Below are 16477 nucleotides of genomic sequence, written 5' to 3' on the forward strand. Positions count from 1 at the left end.
CCAGGCAAGGGCCACAGTTGCCACCTAAAGTACCTTGAGTGTGGTCCTTGGTATGACAAAGGAAGTTGCCCTGGGCCAGAAGGCAAATGGGTAGGTCCCCCTTGTCACTTGGCTGGTAGTGAGGACAACAATCAAAGCTAGAGTGAGCTTGTGAGCTGGGTTAGAAACAGGCAGAAGTCTGAAAGTAAGAGTCATGCTTTATTTCATTTTGAATCCAAGGCTGCAGCTATGGGAGAAGAAAGACCTGGGGTGTTAATGCTGTGAGTCCCTCCCTCATAGGCTCACGTTGTATATATATGTGTAAATAAACCAAGTATCATAAAGACACCACAATCTCTGCTGTCCTTCTTTCCAAGGCTACCAAATCCTTGAACCCCTGAAGTCTTGCACCACTTGAAGATTGGCGTGGTGCACAACACTATTCTATTTTGATTATATTGACATATGAGACAGGGAACTCAGCTATACAGCTGCAAATAATAATAAAAAAAATTAAAAAATGTCCAGTAGCACCTTATAGACCAACTAAGTTTTTCTGGTATAAGCTTTCGTGTGCATGCACACTTCTTTTTTATTTATTTTTAAATTTTTTATTTCGACTGCGTCAGACCAACACAGCTACCTGCCTGAATCTAGCTGCAAATAAAATGTTTTAAGTGAATTTAAAGTGCAATATACAACATATCCTTGGGGAAAGTTCAATGTATTTTTTCTAAAAGTGCCCTTAAAAAAGCATTTTCAGAATGGTTTTTATATGTGTGTAGATTCCACCATGGTGTGATCACTATCAACTTTTAAAACCACCCTGTCTAATCCACCTGACAATTTGTAAAGCTTTCTTCTGTTAATAATAAAAATAGTAATAATAATAATTCATAGTGCAGGAACAGGTGTGGAGGACTGGATCCAGCCAGCAGGCTAGATCCTTATCTCCCTGCTCTCCCTTGGGCTAAGTCTAAGTGCCCCTCTGTCAAACTTCTGACATCACAATTTTTGTGTTGTGCTGTGTATCTGAGTAGAACAATTCTTATCTTTAAACTATAGAACAAACTATCTTCTTGGCTTTGAAATCTACAAAGGACAAGCTATTGTAGAATAAAGGGATATATCACATAGCAGACAGAAGCAAGTCCTTCAGCAACACATAATAGGGAGTGGGAGGTGAATACTGTAAACCTTGCTATGATAATATAAATGTCAGAAGTGCTTTTTTAGGTTGATCTGTAAAATGCCGAAGGACTAATTTTGCAAAACAGTTTGCAAAACAGTTGCAAAACCATGGCAGTTAATGCAGTACTCACCTTTCTGTGTCAAAACAATATTTCTGTGTTTTCTGAATGCCCTAGCTCCTTTGCTTAAAAAAATTAAAATTAATAAGAAGTTCTATATGTCAGAAGTTTTCAATGTTTTTGGGTCCACGGCTCCCTTGACCAACTACATTCTTTCTGTAGCACCCCTGTGGGGCTCAGGAGCCCTGTTATGTCTGCAGAGGTGGCAACCCCTCACCCCTTTTCAAACACCCTCCCTTGTGGAGTGTTCCCTCAACTTCCTCTCTTCTCTCCCCTCTCCTCAAGAGTCCTCCAGGCAGCTGCTGCTGCTGCCACCCCTGGTCTCTGACCTGCCCCTCATCCCAAAGAGAGGTGCCTCCTCACACTGCCCCACAGGGGCCTGGGAACTCCCCCTGGCCAGCTCCAGAGGCACTATTCACTTGGGAAGCTTATAACCAGGGCAGCTGCTGCAACAAACAGTCTTGCAAGCCTTTGGGAGTCAGAAACCTGAGAGAGGCCTCAGAGGAGGAAGGGAAGAAAAGAGGGTCAGAGGCCACCCATGACCATCATTCAAAGCACTGCAGGATGCCATGACACACTTGTAGAAAACCACTGCTATATGCTTTGATTTGTGTGGAGGCCCCTATTCCCCTACCCGAACTGCAATTCCCAAAGTGCTTTAAAAATCAATCCATTTCCTAGGAAAGTCTGGAAATTGCAGCTTGTGTGGGGGGGGGAATAGGGGTCTCCACACAACTCTTAGCACCCTTAAACTACACTTCCCATGATTCTTTGGGTGAAGCCATGGCTGTTAAAAGTGCTATCATCCTGCTTCTAGATGTTTAGTGCAGATGCATGGGGGGGGGGGGTGGTTCCACGCAGAAATTAGTCTACAAAATACAGTATAAAGATTAGGCATGAAAGAGACAAGGTGCCAGGCAAGGCTTCACCACTTGCATTGGTGGTGGTGGTACATCACAACTGACAAAGAAGCTATTCACTAAGCATAGACTTCCACTGAAGAAAACATCATCCAACTACACCAGACTATTAATAAGCAACAAACTACAGCTCCTGGGCTTCTTTTGGAGGCAGCTATGATTGTTGGCGTTGTGGGTTAAACCACAGAGCCTAGGACTTGCCGATCAGAAGGTCAGCGGTTCGAATCCCCGCAACGGGGTGAGCTCCTGTTGCTCGGTCCCTGCTCCTGCCAACCTAGCAGTTCGAAAGCACGTCAAAGTGCAAGTAGATAAATAGGAACCTCTCCAGCGGGAAGGCAAACGGCGTTTCCATGCACTGCTCTGGTTTGCTAAAGATCCTGGATATAAATAGGAGACAGTTTGCTAAGATCCTTGCAAGAATTTTGCCAGCCACAGCTAATAAAGAGATGCCTCTATAGTTTCTGCAATCACACTGCTCTGCGGACTGTCCTTCTGAAAATCAGCTGCCCAGATAAATTTGTGAACATCCTTTGGTTCCTCCATGATAATATGCTGGCAAGAATCACAGATAACAATGGCTCTCAAAGCGAACCATTCACAGTAGGATCAGGCATTAAACAGGTATGCATTATCGCCCCAACTCTATTTATTATTTTCATTGCCATGGTCCTACACATTGTCAAAGGGAAACTCCCCACCGGGGTAGAAATCATATATCGAACAGATTTGAGTAGGCTGACAGTAAAGAGTAAGGTTACCATAAGCTCTGTCATAGAGTTTCAATATGCTGTTGACAACGTAATGTGTACACACTCAGAGGATGACCTCCAAACCATGTTAAACCAAAGTGCCGCACCAACAAGCACAAAACAACTCCACAGCGCCACAATTCTACCTTAATCGTGTAACGTTGGGAAATGTTGATTATTTCTCCTACCTAGGCAGTTATCTTTCCAGAAGGGCCAACATGGATGTTAAAATCTAGCATCGCCTGAGCTCTGCGAGTGCAGCTTTCTCCTGATTGAAGTGAAGAGTGTTTGAGGACCGGGACATTCACAGGGAAACAAAAATGCTTGTTTACAAAGTTGTTGTACTACCAACTTTACTGTATGCTTGCGAAACATGGACCACTTATAAATGCTATCTCAAACTCCTTAAAAGATTCCATCAATGGTGTCTCCAAAAAAATTTGCACATCACTTGGGAAGAAACCAGTGTTGAAGCAATGATTCTTCAATATCAGTATTCTTCATTGGACTGGTCATGTTGTTTGGATGCCTGATTATCATCTTCCAAAGTAACTACTCTTCTCTCAGCTTAAGAATGGAAAGTGGAATGCTGGTGGACAACAAAAGAGGTTTAAAGATGCTTTCAAGGCAAAACTAAAAAATGTAATATAAAGACCGACAACTGGAAAACATTGGCCTGTGAGCACTCCAATTGGAGAATAGCCTTTACCAAAAGTGTCATGGACTTTGAAGAAGCACAAACTCAGGACAAAAGGGATAAAAGAGCTAACAGGAAGGCACGTTTGGCAAATCCTCACCGTTATCAACTCCTGCATGGAAACCTATGTCTCCACTAGAAAGGATGTGCGGATCCAGAATTCGCCTCTATAGTCACTTACGAACACACTGTTAAGACCATATTCATGGAAGACAGTCTTACTCAGCTACGAGTGATAGAAGAAGGAGGAGGAGGAGGAGGGGGAGGAGGAGGAGGGGGAGGAGGAGGAGGAGGAGGAGGAGGAGGAGGAGGAGGAGGAGGAGAAGAAGAAGAAGAAGAAGAAGAAGAAGAAGAAGAAGAAGAAGAAGAAGAAGAAGAATGCTTTACCCGGGAAGGCTCACCTGGCACCATCTTTATCTAATTTTAGGTGTCATGCAGACTCTTTCCTTTTTCACCCAGGCTTTTCATCCTTAATATGAAGGGTTTCACATACGTGTGGAGCAGGAACTGTAAGACCTGAGTTTTATTTGCATAGATGTGCTTTTTAAGGTTTCTATTGTGTTTGCTGCAATTGGTTTTAGTGTTTACATAGTGTTTGTAGGTTACTTTGGGTCACTTTTTCTCTAGTTGCAATTAAATTTGCTTTATTCTATGCCAGGATGAAAGAGCGTTATGTAGAGAACTGTATTCTTTATCAAACCTTCCATTGGATCTCTGGGTGCCTTGTTTAAAAACAAAAACCTCTCTGCTAATTAAAATTTGAGTGCTAAACTTGAGCAATGAATTAGCATATGGTGAGAGGCTTAGTCTAAGCTGGGAAAGTGGTACCATCATAATGTGATATAAAGGATCTTTAAATGTATGGTGAGGGTGCAATCTAAGATTGTCGTCAAATGTCTGAAGGGCATTAATTGACGAATATATAAAGACTGCAATAATTTGATTCTAGTGTATTCTTCGTTTCCTGGGTGGCTCTTCAAAGTACATACAAATGGACATTTTTCTCTTGGAATGCATTTTCAAAATACTTGACAGAGGATGATGCTGAACTCTGCGCTCCTTTGGGGTTCTCTTCAGATGGGGACTTCAGGTGGGAATTGTATTTTTCTGTTGTAAACCACCCTAGGATCTTCAGATGAAGGGCAGTAAAAGAAGAAGAAGAAGAAGAAGAAGAAGAAGAAGAAGAAGAAGGGACTGCCACCATTGCAAGAAAGCAGGCTTTGGCTAAGCTTTTAGGAGAACTTAATGACTACAAATGAAAAAGCTTTCCAAATCGGTACTAGCAAGGTGGCATGGTGATAACTTGGGACGAAGTGGGGAGTCTTGCTCCCTGCATCTACTGCTGATGCCACGCAGAGCCTCTGACAGTCATTTAATCGTTCTTGCCCAACCGGAATTGAAATTAAAATGCCAACCTGCTTTTATAGTCACTTAGAACACACTTACTCCTGCCCTCCCCACCCGCAGTGCACACTCCTGTAGATACAGCATTCTAGGGGCTAATTGCCTGACTTTCCCCCTTCTTTATAAAAAGCACTTCAGAGTCAGAAAGTGCTCTGTAAGTACAAAAGCTTTTTGTTGTAATTAAGCAGCCCAAGCTAGGGAACATAAAACACAAATTTCAAGAAGATTAGCTTTCTTTGCGTACGCTCAGCCATAGCTTTAATGGCAACTATTTCTTAGTTATACACTTGTGGCAGGGAGGGGAAATGGTTGCGCTCAATCCGGGGCAGGAGCGCAGAACCGTTTTTCAGGCCACAAGTCACATTCATATCTGGGTAACCTTCTGGGAGGCGAGTTGCCAGTGGTGCAGGGCCAGCCCAATACATTTTGGCACCTTAGACAAACACAAAATGGTGCTTCCCTCGCCAGGGAAGAAGTGGGGAGTGAAGATCTACACCAGGAACGAGGTTGGGAGGAGACCAGCAGCACCTCCTCCTACTTGCCAGTAGGCCACTGCATGGAGTGGGGGCTGCTGAGGAGTGGCAAATCTGTCCTCCAAGGAGCTTGTCCTAGCTGTTGTTGCCACTGTGGCAGCAGCGGCAGCAGTAGGTGATGCATTGCTTGGAGGGCAGATCTGCTGCCCTTGTGAATCCTTAGCACTAGGCAGCTACTTCACCTTGCCTTGTGGGTGGGCCGGCCCTGCAGTGGTAGGTGGGACAACAAATGCAAAATTTTAGCTTTGTGCACTAGGCTACTTTCTTCCCACATTGTCTCTCTTTTCTCCACCCAGGCAAGCAAGAACCATTATCTGAGTACAAGGACACATTCCAACCAGGCAAAATCCCTCAAGAGGACTGTTTTGTGCTACAAACCCCAGGTTTTGTGCTGTCCCCTCCAAATGATGTGTACTGACACTTCAAATCAAGCTTCAGAGCTTCAGTTCTGTCTAGCTCAGAATTGTCTACACTGGCTGGCAGTGGCTCTGCAAAGTTTCAGGGAGGGGACATTCCCAACCCGACCTGGAGATGCCAGGACCGAACTTGGGACCTTCTCTCTGCAGAACAGACACTCTGTCCCAAAAACCACATTGCTTGGTGGTGGTGGGTTGTAGTTGATGGAACCCCAATCCTCAAAGAGAGCATGTGCAGAGTGCTTTTCTTTCATCACTTATAACCACAGTCTGTGCCCCACACATTTGGGTTGGAGGTGTCAGTAGACATCTGAAATGAATAGTGCTCGAGTGAACAGATCTGTCTCAAAGATGTACCTCCCTGTATAACCTCCACATTCAGAGGCAGTCTGCTTCTAGAATTAGGAGTGAGCAGTGAGGTGGCCAATAATTGCCTTCTCAGCTGCCCCCGGAAGCTGCCTTTATCTCCTTGAAACTAGCCTGGCTTCCTTTACCTCCAAGGCCATAAAAAACAGGAACTCAATGAATGCAGCAAGACTCCAGCCCTCACTTTTTAAAAAGCCTGCTACACAACTGTATTATGGTAGTCACCTGGATCCTTGCCTCACCTAACTTCACAGAGTACAGAGATGGTTTGTTTGTTGTTTTGCAAGTAGTGTAGAAAAGCTTCACCTGTCAGCTTTCCACCTGCCATGTTGGAGTGCCCTGTAAGGAGGTGCATCCTAGCTAACTGGAATGCCGCTTAGCAGACAAGCGTCCAGTTCGTATAGCTTTCGGGAGGAGGAGCTGGTGACGAGAGACTCCATCCGTTGGATTTCCGCCTGCCGCACAGCTTTTAAAGGCCCGGGGGGGAGGTCATGTTTGCAGGCAGTTCCCTCAGGTGTTGCCATCCAAGTTGCCTGGGTAGACCAGCCAGCCAGCGAGCCCTGGCTCCCCGCCGCCCGCCCCGCCTCCTCCTCCGCGAGTACCTTCACCTCTGCTGAGCCGGACTGTATCGGACCGTCTCCTGGCAACGGGGGAAGGCGCGTCACTTCCTGAGCAGCTGCTGCCAAGAGGCTGGCCCCAGCAGGCAGGCAGGCTGGCAGCTTGGCGGAGCAGAGCCGCTCAACAGTTTAGAAAACTCTCCCTCCGTCCCCTCCTCTAGCGGCATCAGCGCAGCAGTCAGCTCCTTAGGAAGGGACTTTTCTTTTGCAAAGACCAAAGAGTGTGAAGCAGGAGAGGCCGTCGAGTATTTCTGTTTCTTCGCTTCGCGTGTTTATTCTTTTATAATATATTGTGACGAATTGCAAAATTAAACAAAGAGTAGATTGGGGAGGCCAGGACTTCACGCTCAAAAAGAGAGAGGCGATCTCTCAGCGAGAGGATCTACATAAGAGCCGCCGGCGCGCATACACCGCAAATCCCCAGCGCTACTTCTCCGTGGTGTGTGTGTGTTTTTCTTTTCCCTGCAAGAGGGTGAGAGGATCATATACCACAGAAGACCCTCGACGCTCCTTTTATCTTAAGAGGGAGTAGCAAGATCCGTGACTTCTCCTGCAGCGCTGGAGCGTTTCGGAACCAGCCCAGATCGCGCCCGCTCTACGTAAAAAGTGGCGGAAACTCGGCAAGAAGATTCGGAGAGACCGCGAAGTTCTGAGTCTTCCCTCGGCGGCTCCGAGAAGGAGGAGAACGGAAGGGATTTCTCCTCTCCTCTTCCTCTCCTTCCCCTATCTCTATGGCTGTCCTTCCCTCCGGCTCTCCCCTCTGGCCAAGGAGGGTGAAAAGAGCGGAGTTGCCCCAGTCGAAACCGGAGCCTCTTCCCGTCTAAGCTCCGGCAGCAGCTCCCGAGTTTGCCCTCCGATGTCCTGACACTTCCCTCCTCCCCCTCCCATTAGCGAGCGCCTTCCACTGGCTGCCCAAGACCTGTCGCTTGGGGAGGGGGGGCCATGAGCGCGGATCTGGATCGCATGTCTCTGGGATCGTGCTCTTCCGCAGCCTCGTCTTCCCAGTCCAACACCTTCGGCGGCGCGGCGGCTGGGGGCCAGCTGGGGCCAGGGGCGGCGGCGGCCGGAGCTGGAATCCGCCTGCTGTCGGCCAACGTGAGGAAACTTCATGGGGCGCTTAACCTGCTCCTGAACGAGGCGGAGAAGGAGCAGTTTATCCACTGCTTGAACGTCTATCATTGCCGGAGGAATGTCTTCGATCTGGTGCAGACCCTCAAAGTCCTCCTCGACGGCCCCGAGAAGAGGCAGCTCCTGCCCATGTTGCGTCTAGTCATCCCCCGCTCGGACCAGCTGCTCTTCGACCAGTACACCTCCGAGGGGCTCTACTTGAAGGCGGATTTCTTGCCTGCCAACAGCTCCGGTAGCGCGGGCCTCGACTGCGCTGGATCTGCACGGACCCTGCCGACACCAGCCCCGGCCACCCGCTCCCCGTCTCCCACTCAGACTGGCCACTTCTGGCCCCCCGCTCTCGCCTCGCGGAAGACCCTGCAGGATTTCAGCACCACCCTCGACGGGACAGTTCCCCTGGGCGCCTCCGGCTTGGAGGAACTCCGCGGGGAGATCAGGCAAGTGATCCTCAGGAGGAACAAGGCCCAGGAAGGGTTAGGATTCAGCATCCGAGGGGGCTCTGAGCACGGAGTCGGGATCTATGTCTCCCTGGTGGAACCAGGCTCCCTGGCTGAGAAGGAAGGCCTCCGGGTGGGAGACCAGATCCTGAAAGTCAACGACAAGCCCTTGGACAAGGTGACCCACGCTGAAGCCGTCAAGGTAAGGTGGGACACAAGACAGGCTGACAGGGTGGTGGTATCTAGGGCTGTCATTTACAGCCTCTGCCTTTGCTGGTCCAAGTCACTTCCAGTAATTGTAGTACTTTGCTTGAGGTGTTTAGGTGGGTGATAGAGGCAGGGTGGTTTAGTGGTTAGGGCACATGGCAGCTCTCCTCCAACCTGATGTACTCCAGATGTTGTTGGACTACAGGGGCTGACACAAGGAAAATGGTGCAAGCTTGTTTTCTTCTGCTCAAGAGGATAGACCCAAACCAATAGATTCAAATTACAAGAAAGGAGATACTGACTAAATACTAGGAATTTTTTTCTGACACTAAGAGCTGCTGGACAGTGGAATGGGCTGCCTCTGAAGGTGGTGAATTTCCTTCACTGGGTTTTCAAACAGGTTGGATGGTCATTTGTCAATGATTATTTAGCTATGATTCCTGCATTCCAGGGGGTTGAACTAGATGACCCTTGGGGTCCCTTCCAACTCCAACAGCATGGCCAGGAAAGTTGAAGTAGTTCAGCCTTCACTAGGGTCATTTCCTCCAGATGGTTTGAACTAAACTTCCATCACCCGGGAGTAATGTGAGTTGTAGTCCAAAGTGAAGACTAATTAGGGGATTATATCAAGAAACTTACACAATCCTGATCACTGATAGAGATGCCTTCCATCTCTTCAAAGGAGCCCAGTTCCACCAGGCAGACACAGGTGTGCCAATGCAAACATGGGCAGGAGTTGGGGGCTTCAACCAGTCACATGGTTGCAGCCTGGCATAACTTTCAGAGTTGTTGCAATCAAATAGAAAGCTATTAATCATGGAAGTTGATAGAACAGAGTTAACCCCGCTATAGGTCACCCTAATTTCCTTGAAGGAAGGTTAGGATATAAAAATGTGTGTTTGCAATGTAAATAGTAGCTAGGGGAATGAGTGAACATCCTCTTGGCTAAAGGGTGTGGAGGGGGTCTCTTCCTTTGCTGCCACAGTCCTTATAAAAGTCCTCTCTCTGAAGCTGCTATTTTTAGCTACTGAGCTAAATTCAAGGTTTTATTACGGGGGCATAAAGCCCTATCCAGCTTAAGACCAGGATATCTGAGAAGCCACCTCTTCCCTACATCTCATCCCTGTCTTTTAGTCTTATGGGTAGAGATCTGTTGATGGTGCTGCATACCCCAAAGTGCCATGGCTCACTAAAGTAGAATCCGCTTTGCATGCAGAAGGTCTCAGGTACAATCTCCAGTATCTTCAAGTAGGATTGGGAGCAATCCTGGAGAGCCATTGCCAGTCTGTGCATACAATTCCATGCTAGATAGACCAATGGTCTTGTAAGGCAGCTTCTTGTGTTCCTGTGTATCCCTGTGGGTAAAGCATACTGTTACCTGAGCATGTGTTTTTAGCATTGTGTCACCAGTTCTCTGGCATTCTCTTCTGTTAGATTGCCACATTTTGGACATTTGTTTAATAATCTTTCATTTTCTCCCAAGCCTTCCAAAATTAGGCTTGTTGTTTGTTTGTTTGCTTGCTTGCTTGCTTGCTTGCTTGGTTTTTGAACCTGCCCTTTACCATAAGGTCCCAGGGTGAGTTACAACCTAATTTACAGTTATAAAACCATGACAATTATAAAAACAATTTAAACTATCTCTAGTGGAACAGAGACATATAAATTCAACAAAAAGGGTGGATCCCACAAAATGAAATAAGCTGCATTTCTTCAGTTCCCCATTCATCTTTTTATGTTTTCATATTCTTCTATGATCCATTTTATTTTAAAAATAGTTTCTGCACTTCACTTTTTATGCTGGTTTACTGTTTCCTTGCGCTGTATTTTGTGCTTTCATATTTTATTGTTACGTGGAGGTCCCCCCCCCCCCCTTAGAGATCTGAAAGCTGCTTTGTGGAGCAAGTTACTTTAAGGCATAGGATTCCTTTTTATGAATGAATGAATTTCAGTTTCAATGAATGCTTCCATTGGCACCAATGGAAACTTTCCTTGAAATATGAATATTGGCTCTGGAGAGGTTATTTTTTAATCAGAGTATCGCAAGGAGAGAATTAAAGCCCCCTTCCCATTCACCCTTGGGCTGTTCAGACATTGACTGAATACCTGCTCCCATTTACTCTGCATCCACTGGATGCAGATGCCATCCAGTGCTGTCCCACCACTGGTTTGGGATGAACAACATTAGCTACAATACATATCTATCCTGCCCTTTGCATCCAATGGATTCAAATTACAAGTAAGTAGATTCTGACTAAACATTAGGAAGAATATTCTGATGATAAGGCCTGTTTGACTGGGGGACAGATTCACTCAGAAAATGACGGACTTTCCTTCATTGGAGGTTTTTAAACATCCATCACTGGGTGGCCAGGGATTCTTTAGTTACGTTTCCTGCATTGTATAGGGGTTGGACTAGATGACCATTGTGTCCTTACCAACTCTCTAATAATAGTAGTAGTAGTAGTAGTAGTAGTAATAATAATAATAATAATAATAATAATAATATTTCTACCCCGCCCATCTGCCTGGGTTTCCCCAGTCACTCTGGGCGGCTTCCAACAAAAGATTAAAAATACAGTGGTACCTTGGGTTAAGAACTTAATTCGTTCCGGAGGTCCGTTCTTAACCTGAAACTGTTAACCTGAAGCACCGCTTTAGCCAATGGGGCCTCCTGCTGCTGCCACACGATTTCTGTTCTCATCCTGAAGCAAAGTTCTTAACCCGAGGTACTATTTCTGGGTTAGCGGAGTCTGTAACCTGAAGCGTCTGTAACCCGAGGTACCACTGTACATTAAAACATAAGTCATTAAAAACTTCCCTAAACAAGGCTGCCTTCAGATGGGAGGGCATTCCACAGGGGGGGATTTATGTGAATCTATAATATACAGAATACATGACAATAATCTAGGGGTTGTCCAGTAACAACAGTAGTTGCTCCAGGTACATCCCCATCATCTGAGTGAAGAAGGCAGTGCCAGCTGGCAGTGGCGTAGCGTGGGTTGTCAGCACCCTGGGCAAGGCAAGTAATTTGTGCCCCCTAACCCACACGCCTGGCACCCCCCCTCCACAGTGGGCGGCGAACCGGCGGCTCGGCTCGGATTCGCACAGCAGTGACAGAGAGTGAGTAAGCCAGGTGGGGCAGAGAGCTGCCAGTGCGAGCGCCCCCCCCAGATGTTGCGCCCGGTGTGGCCGCCCCCCCCTGCACCCCCCACGCTATGCCACTGCCAGCTGGTGTCATAGGCAAATAACTTGTGCCAATTGGCAGGGTGATCCATCTCCTTCCCTTTCTCCTTATTCCATCTACCCCCACCCCCATATGTCCCCCTATGCCGCATGAAGATTTTCCAAACCCTAAAAATCCTCAAAAATTGCCTAGTGATTAATCTCATAATTAGTGCATAATCATAATCATAGGCTGCAAACAAATTCTCTTATTAATTCTTCCCACAAAGTATACCATTGTTCAGCACAATAATCTTTCCTTCTGTTGATGTTTGGTAATGTGTGCTGATGCTCATTCAGCCCAAATAGTACCTGCCCACAGACAAGAGAGGTATCAGCAGGTTTGGAGCAACTCCCACCTTTGCAGAAGTTCAAACCATCTTTCATTGAGATGAGACCTAAAGGGAAGATCCAAAACAGATGAATGAGAATTGAGTGCTTTCAGTGGTAATGGAATTCTCTGTTATCATTGTTTGCGGGTAGCAGAGATGGAAAATTAACTGGAAGGGGGAGTGGAGGAGGGCAAGCTTGCTGACTGGAACTTGATTTTGCAACATTTTATTGCACTGGAGTCTGGTCACAGGTGACACATCCTAGTTTGCTGCTTGAGGCAAAATGGGAAGTGCCCCCTCTCGCCTGTGGCAGCCACCACACTACCTACATCACCTGCCCCACTGCTAGCAGAGAAGTGGATTTCAGGTGAGAGCTCACTGGCTTCTGGTGAGATCTCACACGTTCCACAAGATCTCACATAATTTCAGTGAATTCTTGCTGGCAATGGGTGAGATCTTGCCAAAATTTATGTCAGTGCCAGTGCCACTTCTCCATCACGGTGGAGCAGGAGAAGTACCAGCCTAATGGTGTTGTAGGCCCTGAGTCTGGTCCATCAGACCATTAGAATGAATGGGGCAGTGCCCCACCAAACTCAGTCTGCTCTCAGCCAGCACCTGCCTACCTTCTTACTTACAACCAGCCCAGGGAATGGACCTGGCCATCAGATTTCTCTCTTTAGTCTCAGTTCTTTCCTTGCAGAACTCAGCAGGAAGAAGGATGGGAAGAAAACTAGAATGGGTTGCCTCCAACTGTTGTTGTCTCTGGCTCTGCCTATTGTTGGCTTCCCTGTCTTCTGCCTTACCAACCTTAATGGGCACAAGCCGCAATTGTGAAGCATAAGAACTCAGAAAAAAATGCCAAGATTCAGTTATTAAAATCTTTTTCACTTATTCAATAAGTATCCTAAACAAAACAACAATCCTAGTATGTTTGTTATTTCAGTTAGGGAGGTGATGACAGAATAGTCCTTCTAAAAAGTGGAAGAATGTTTCTTCTGTAATCAAAACTGAGTTCTTAGGAGTAAAGTAAAGGGACCCCTGACCATTAGGTCCAGTCGTGGCCGACTCTGGGGTTGTGGTGCTCATCTCGCTTTATTGGCCGAGGGAGCCGGCGTACAGCTTCCAGGTCATGTGGCCAGCATGACTAAGCCGCTTCTGGCGAACCAGAGCAGCACATGAAAACACCGTTTACCTTTTCCCCAGAGCGGTACTTATTTATCTACTTGCACTTTGACGTGCTTTCAAACTGCTAGGTTGGCAGGAGCAGGGACTGAGCAATGCGAGCTCACCCCGTCGCGGGGATTCGAACCGCCGACCTTCTGATCGGCAAGCCCTAGGCTCTGTGGTTTAACCCACCCGCGTCCCTGAGCTTAGGAGTGGGAGGGTGCAAGCTCCTAGTGGATTGGGTGCATATTTGTACATTTTTGCTTGTGTACAATGCATATTTTGCATATTTGTATATTTGGTGAAGGGCTATGGCCCGGTGGTAGGGCATCTACTTTGCACACAGAAAGTCCTGGTTCAATCCCCAGCATCTCCAGGTAGAATTGAAAATGTTCCCTGGCTGCAAACCTGGAGAGCCACAGCCAGTCAGTTCAGACAATACTGAGCTAGATGGACCAGTGGCCTGTCTTCCTTTGCTCTGGTCTTTTTGTCACGCTGAAGAAACAGGCTGCTTCTGGCCAGTAATGATGAACTGTTACCCTGCAGACAAGGTTCTCACAAATAGACATGCACCAAGACTCTTTTTTGTACCCAGAACACCCACCGATCTTGCCTGAAGCACAATTGTAGCATCTTTGGCAGTGAAGGGGAAAGAGTAAGACATCAGAACCACCCATAAACAGCAATTTGAGAAATGCTGCAAGGGACGTTTGAGAGATGGCAAAATGGGTCTTTGCTGCTGCTTCTGCTTTCTGCTCTTATGATCTGGTACATCAGTGAAATATGGCAAAGAAGTATATTGAGATGCCACTCAGCTTGCAAAAGCTAGCTCCTTTTAATACATTCTCTCTTTTCTTAAGGGGTTTCAGCCTGTGTATAACAATCCACCTGTCTCCTAGTCTTTCTCAATGTGCCAACAACGTAGATGTCATGCCCAGCCTTGTCCTCTGAGCAGGACACCCAATTCCTGAGGACGCACTGCACCTCTTTTAGACTGAAGACTTGAAGGAACAGGCAGGGTCTCCTGTCATCAGTCTTGACAATCCTGAGAGTACAAGGTGAGGCTTGCCAAGGCTGACTCCAGGGAATTTCTTTGAGGCCCGGGGGCCTTGGGATGGGGTCCGGCTTACCATGAGTGATGAAGCCTGAGTGGAGTCCAAGAGAGACTGAGCCACCCCCCCCCCCAAAAAAAAAAATCCATAAGAGGACAGGTGCCTAAAGATTCTGGCCCAGGCCCACACCCATGATGAATTGCATGCACAAGAGCCCCAAACCTCTGTGTGACTCTGACTCAGTGGCAGACCTACATTTTGGAGCCTTGAAGCTTGAACTTTTATGGGGTCCCCTTCACAATCAGCAACAAGGTCTGGGTAATCATTGTTATCTTCTTCAACAGGTTTGTTGCAACAACCTTTTAAAACAGCTGTGCTACTGACTCTCAAACTTTGGGATTGTTTAAATATATACAACAAAAAAACAAACAATTTGAGTCATGCCACTCAATTGGGTCAACTGGACCCATTTTTTAAAAAAGCAGTGTGGTTCTGGGGCCCCTCTGAGATTTGGGTGCCTTAAGCTTAAGCTTCAATGGTTTCATACTTCTCAATCAAAGGGTCTCTCAGAACACCATTCAACACTGACAGCTGGCATTAGGCATTACCTCAGAGATAGGCTGTATCAGCCTTTGCTGGAATAACGCAGGTCTATAGGCCCCTGGTACAAGATACCATAACTTAGCTGATGCTAACCTTTAGGCTGTTACTTTCTGTCATTGCCTATGGCAGGGCTGTAACTACGGGGGTGGGGGGAGCTGGGTTTTTTTGCCCTGGGTGGAGCTTCCAGAGGGACACCTTTGAGGCTCCGTGTGGGTGTGGGTATGTGTGCCAAATCCAGGTGAAATAAAGCCTAATTTTGCCCCTAGCCTATAGATCACCTTTTTGGGACTCAGACTGATTACTGATGCCTGGTTCTGGTTTGTCTGTGACTTTACATGCATAACTTACCCTGCTGCAGTTTGGCAATCTCATAGGTGATGCTTTAGCTTCCCTGGGTGCTATAAGCTACCCCACAAACTGAACTTGCTGCAGCAACAATAAAAGAGATGACCTTTCATTAAAATAACCAGCATTTATCACTTTGGTAAATGCTGGACAAAAGTAGCTTAGGTATACTGATGTCAGAAGGATTCTTTTGTGCCAGCAAGCTGGAAGCGGGGAAAGTGCAAGGGAAGGATTCTGTTCCACATCATGCACTTCAGCTTACTTGATTCTAAAGTGATAATGATTCTATTTGCTATCCCTCCAAATGTGATGTTAATGCTTGACTGATTAGCATTTACGTAAAATACTTGGAAAACCTGATAGGAACATGGCTAAGCATACGATGGTGCTCAGTATTCTTGCTATATAATTGAACCTGCTTAGTAATTAGAAATGGAAAAAAATAATTCTGTGACTTCCTGTACCTTGTTCTGCTTTCCAAGAAATAATTTCGAAGTTCTATATACCACATTCATGATGTAGCTTATAACAGATTGTGATAATATAAAGAGCCCCCAAACTCACTCTCTCACACAGACTCACACATATACATGCATATATACACACCAACAGCCTTGGGGCTCATCCAGACTTCTGCTTGATCCTCAAAACCCAACCTTTAGCACTCAAGCAAAGCAAATATCAATTGGGTTTTTCCCTAGATTGATGTTTGCTAAAGCTAAAGAGTGAGTTTTCCCCAAGAAAAGAGCAGGGTCAACTGAAAACCACTTGGACCTGTGCTTTCTAGGCATGGAACAAGCAGAAGTATGAATGAGCCCAAATCAGCATTTGGAGCCACCAGTTATTTCAGGTAGGAAGAAGGAAACTGCTCCTTCCTCTTGATCAATGGATTTGGCCAGGCTAATCTGCCCTTTGCCATTTTTCTTGGGAGCTGGGGGATGCAGCCTCACAGTTACCCTTTATCTCCTGGATGATGGCAGAGGCCAGTGTCTGCTG

The 16477-nt window shown here is 46.6% G+C and overlaps 1 protein-coding gene across 3 annotated transcripts in view; it reads left to right on the plus strand.

Annotated features, from left to right (window-relative positions):
• The first annotated feature begins 7026 nt into the window (after positions 1-7026).
• Positions 7027-16477, plus strand: part of WHRN (whirlin) — a 123340-nt gene continuing 113889 nt past the window's right edge. The window contains exon 1 of one of the 3 annotated variants that reach the window (XM_079962017.1): positions 7027-8758. In XM_079962017.1, the coding sequence (XP_079818143.1) occupies positions 7934-8758 (825 nt within the window). In that variant the 5' untranslated portion in view covers positions 7027-7933. The remainder of the gene's footprint in view (positions 8759-16477) is intronic. The other 2 variants (XM_079962015.1, XM_079962016.1) reach the window with 2 other exon arrangements.

Source organism: Podarcis cretensis (genome assembly GCF_951804945.1).
Source record: "Podarcis cretensis genome assembly, chromosome: Z".
Classification (NCBI taxonomy): domain Eukaryota; kingdom Metazoa; phylum Chordata; class Lepidosauria; order Squamata; family Lacertidae; genus Podarcis; species Podarcis cretensis.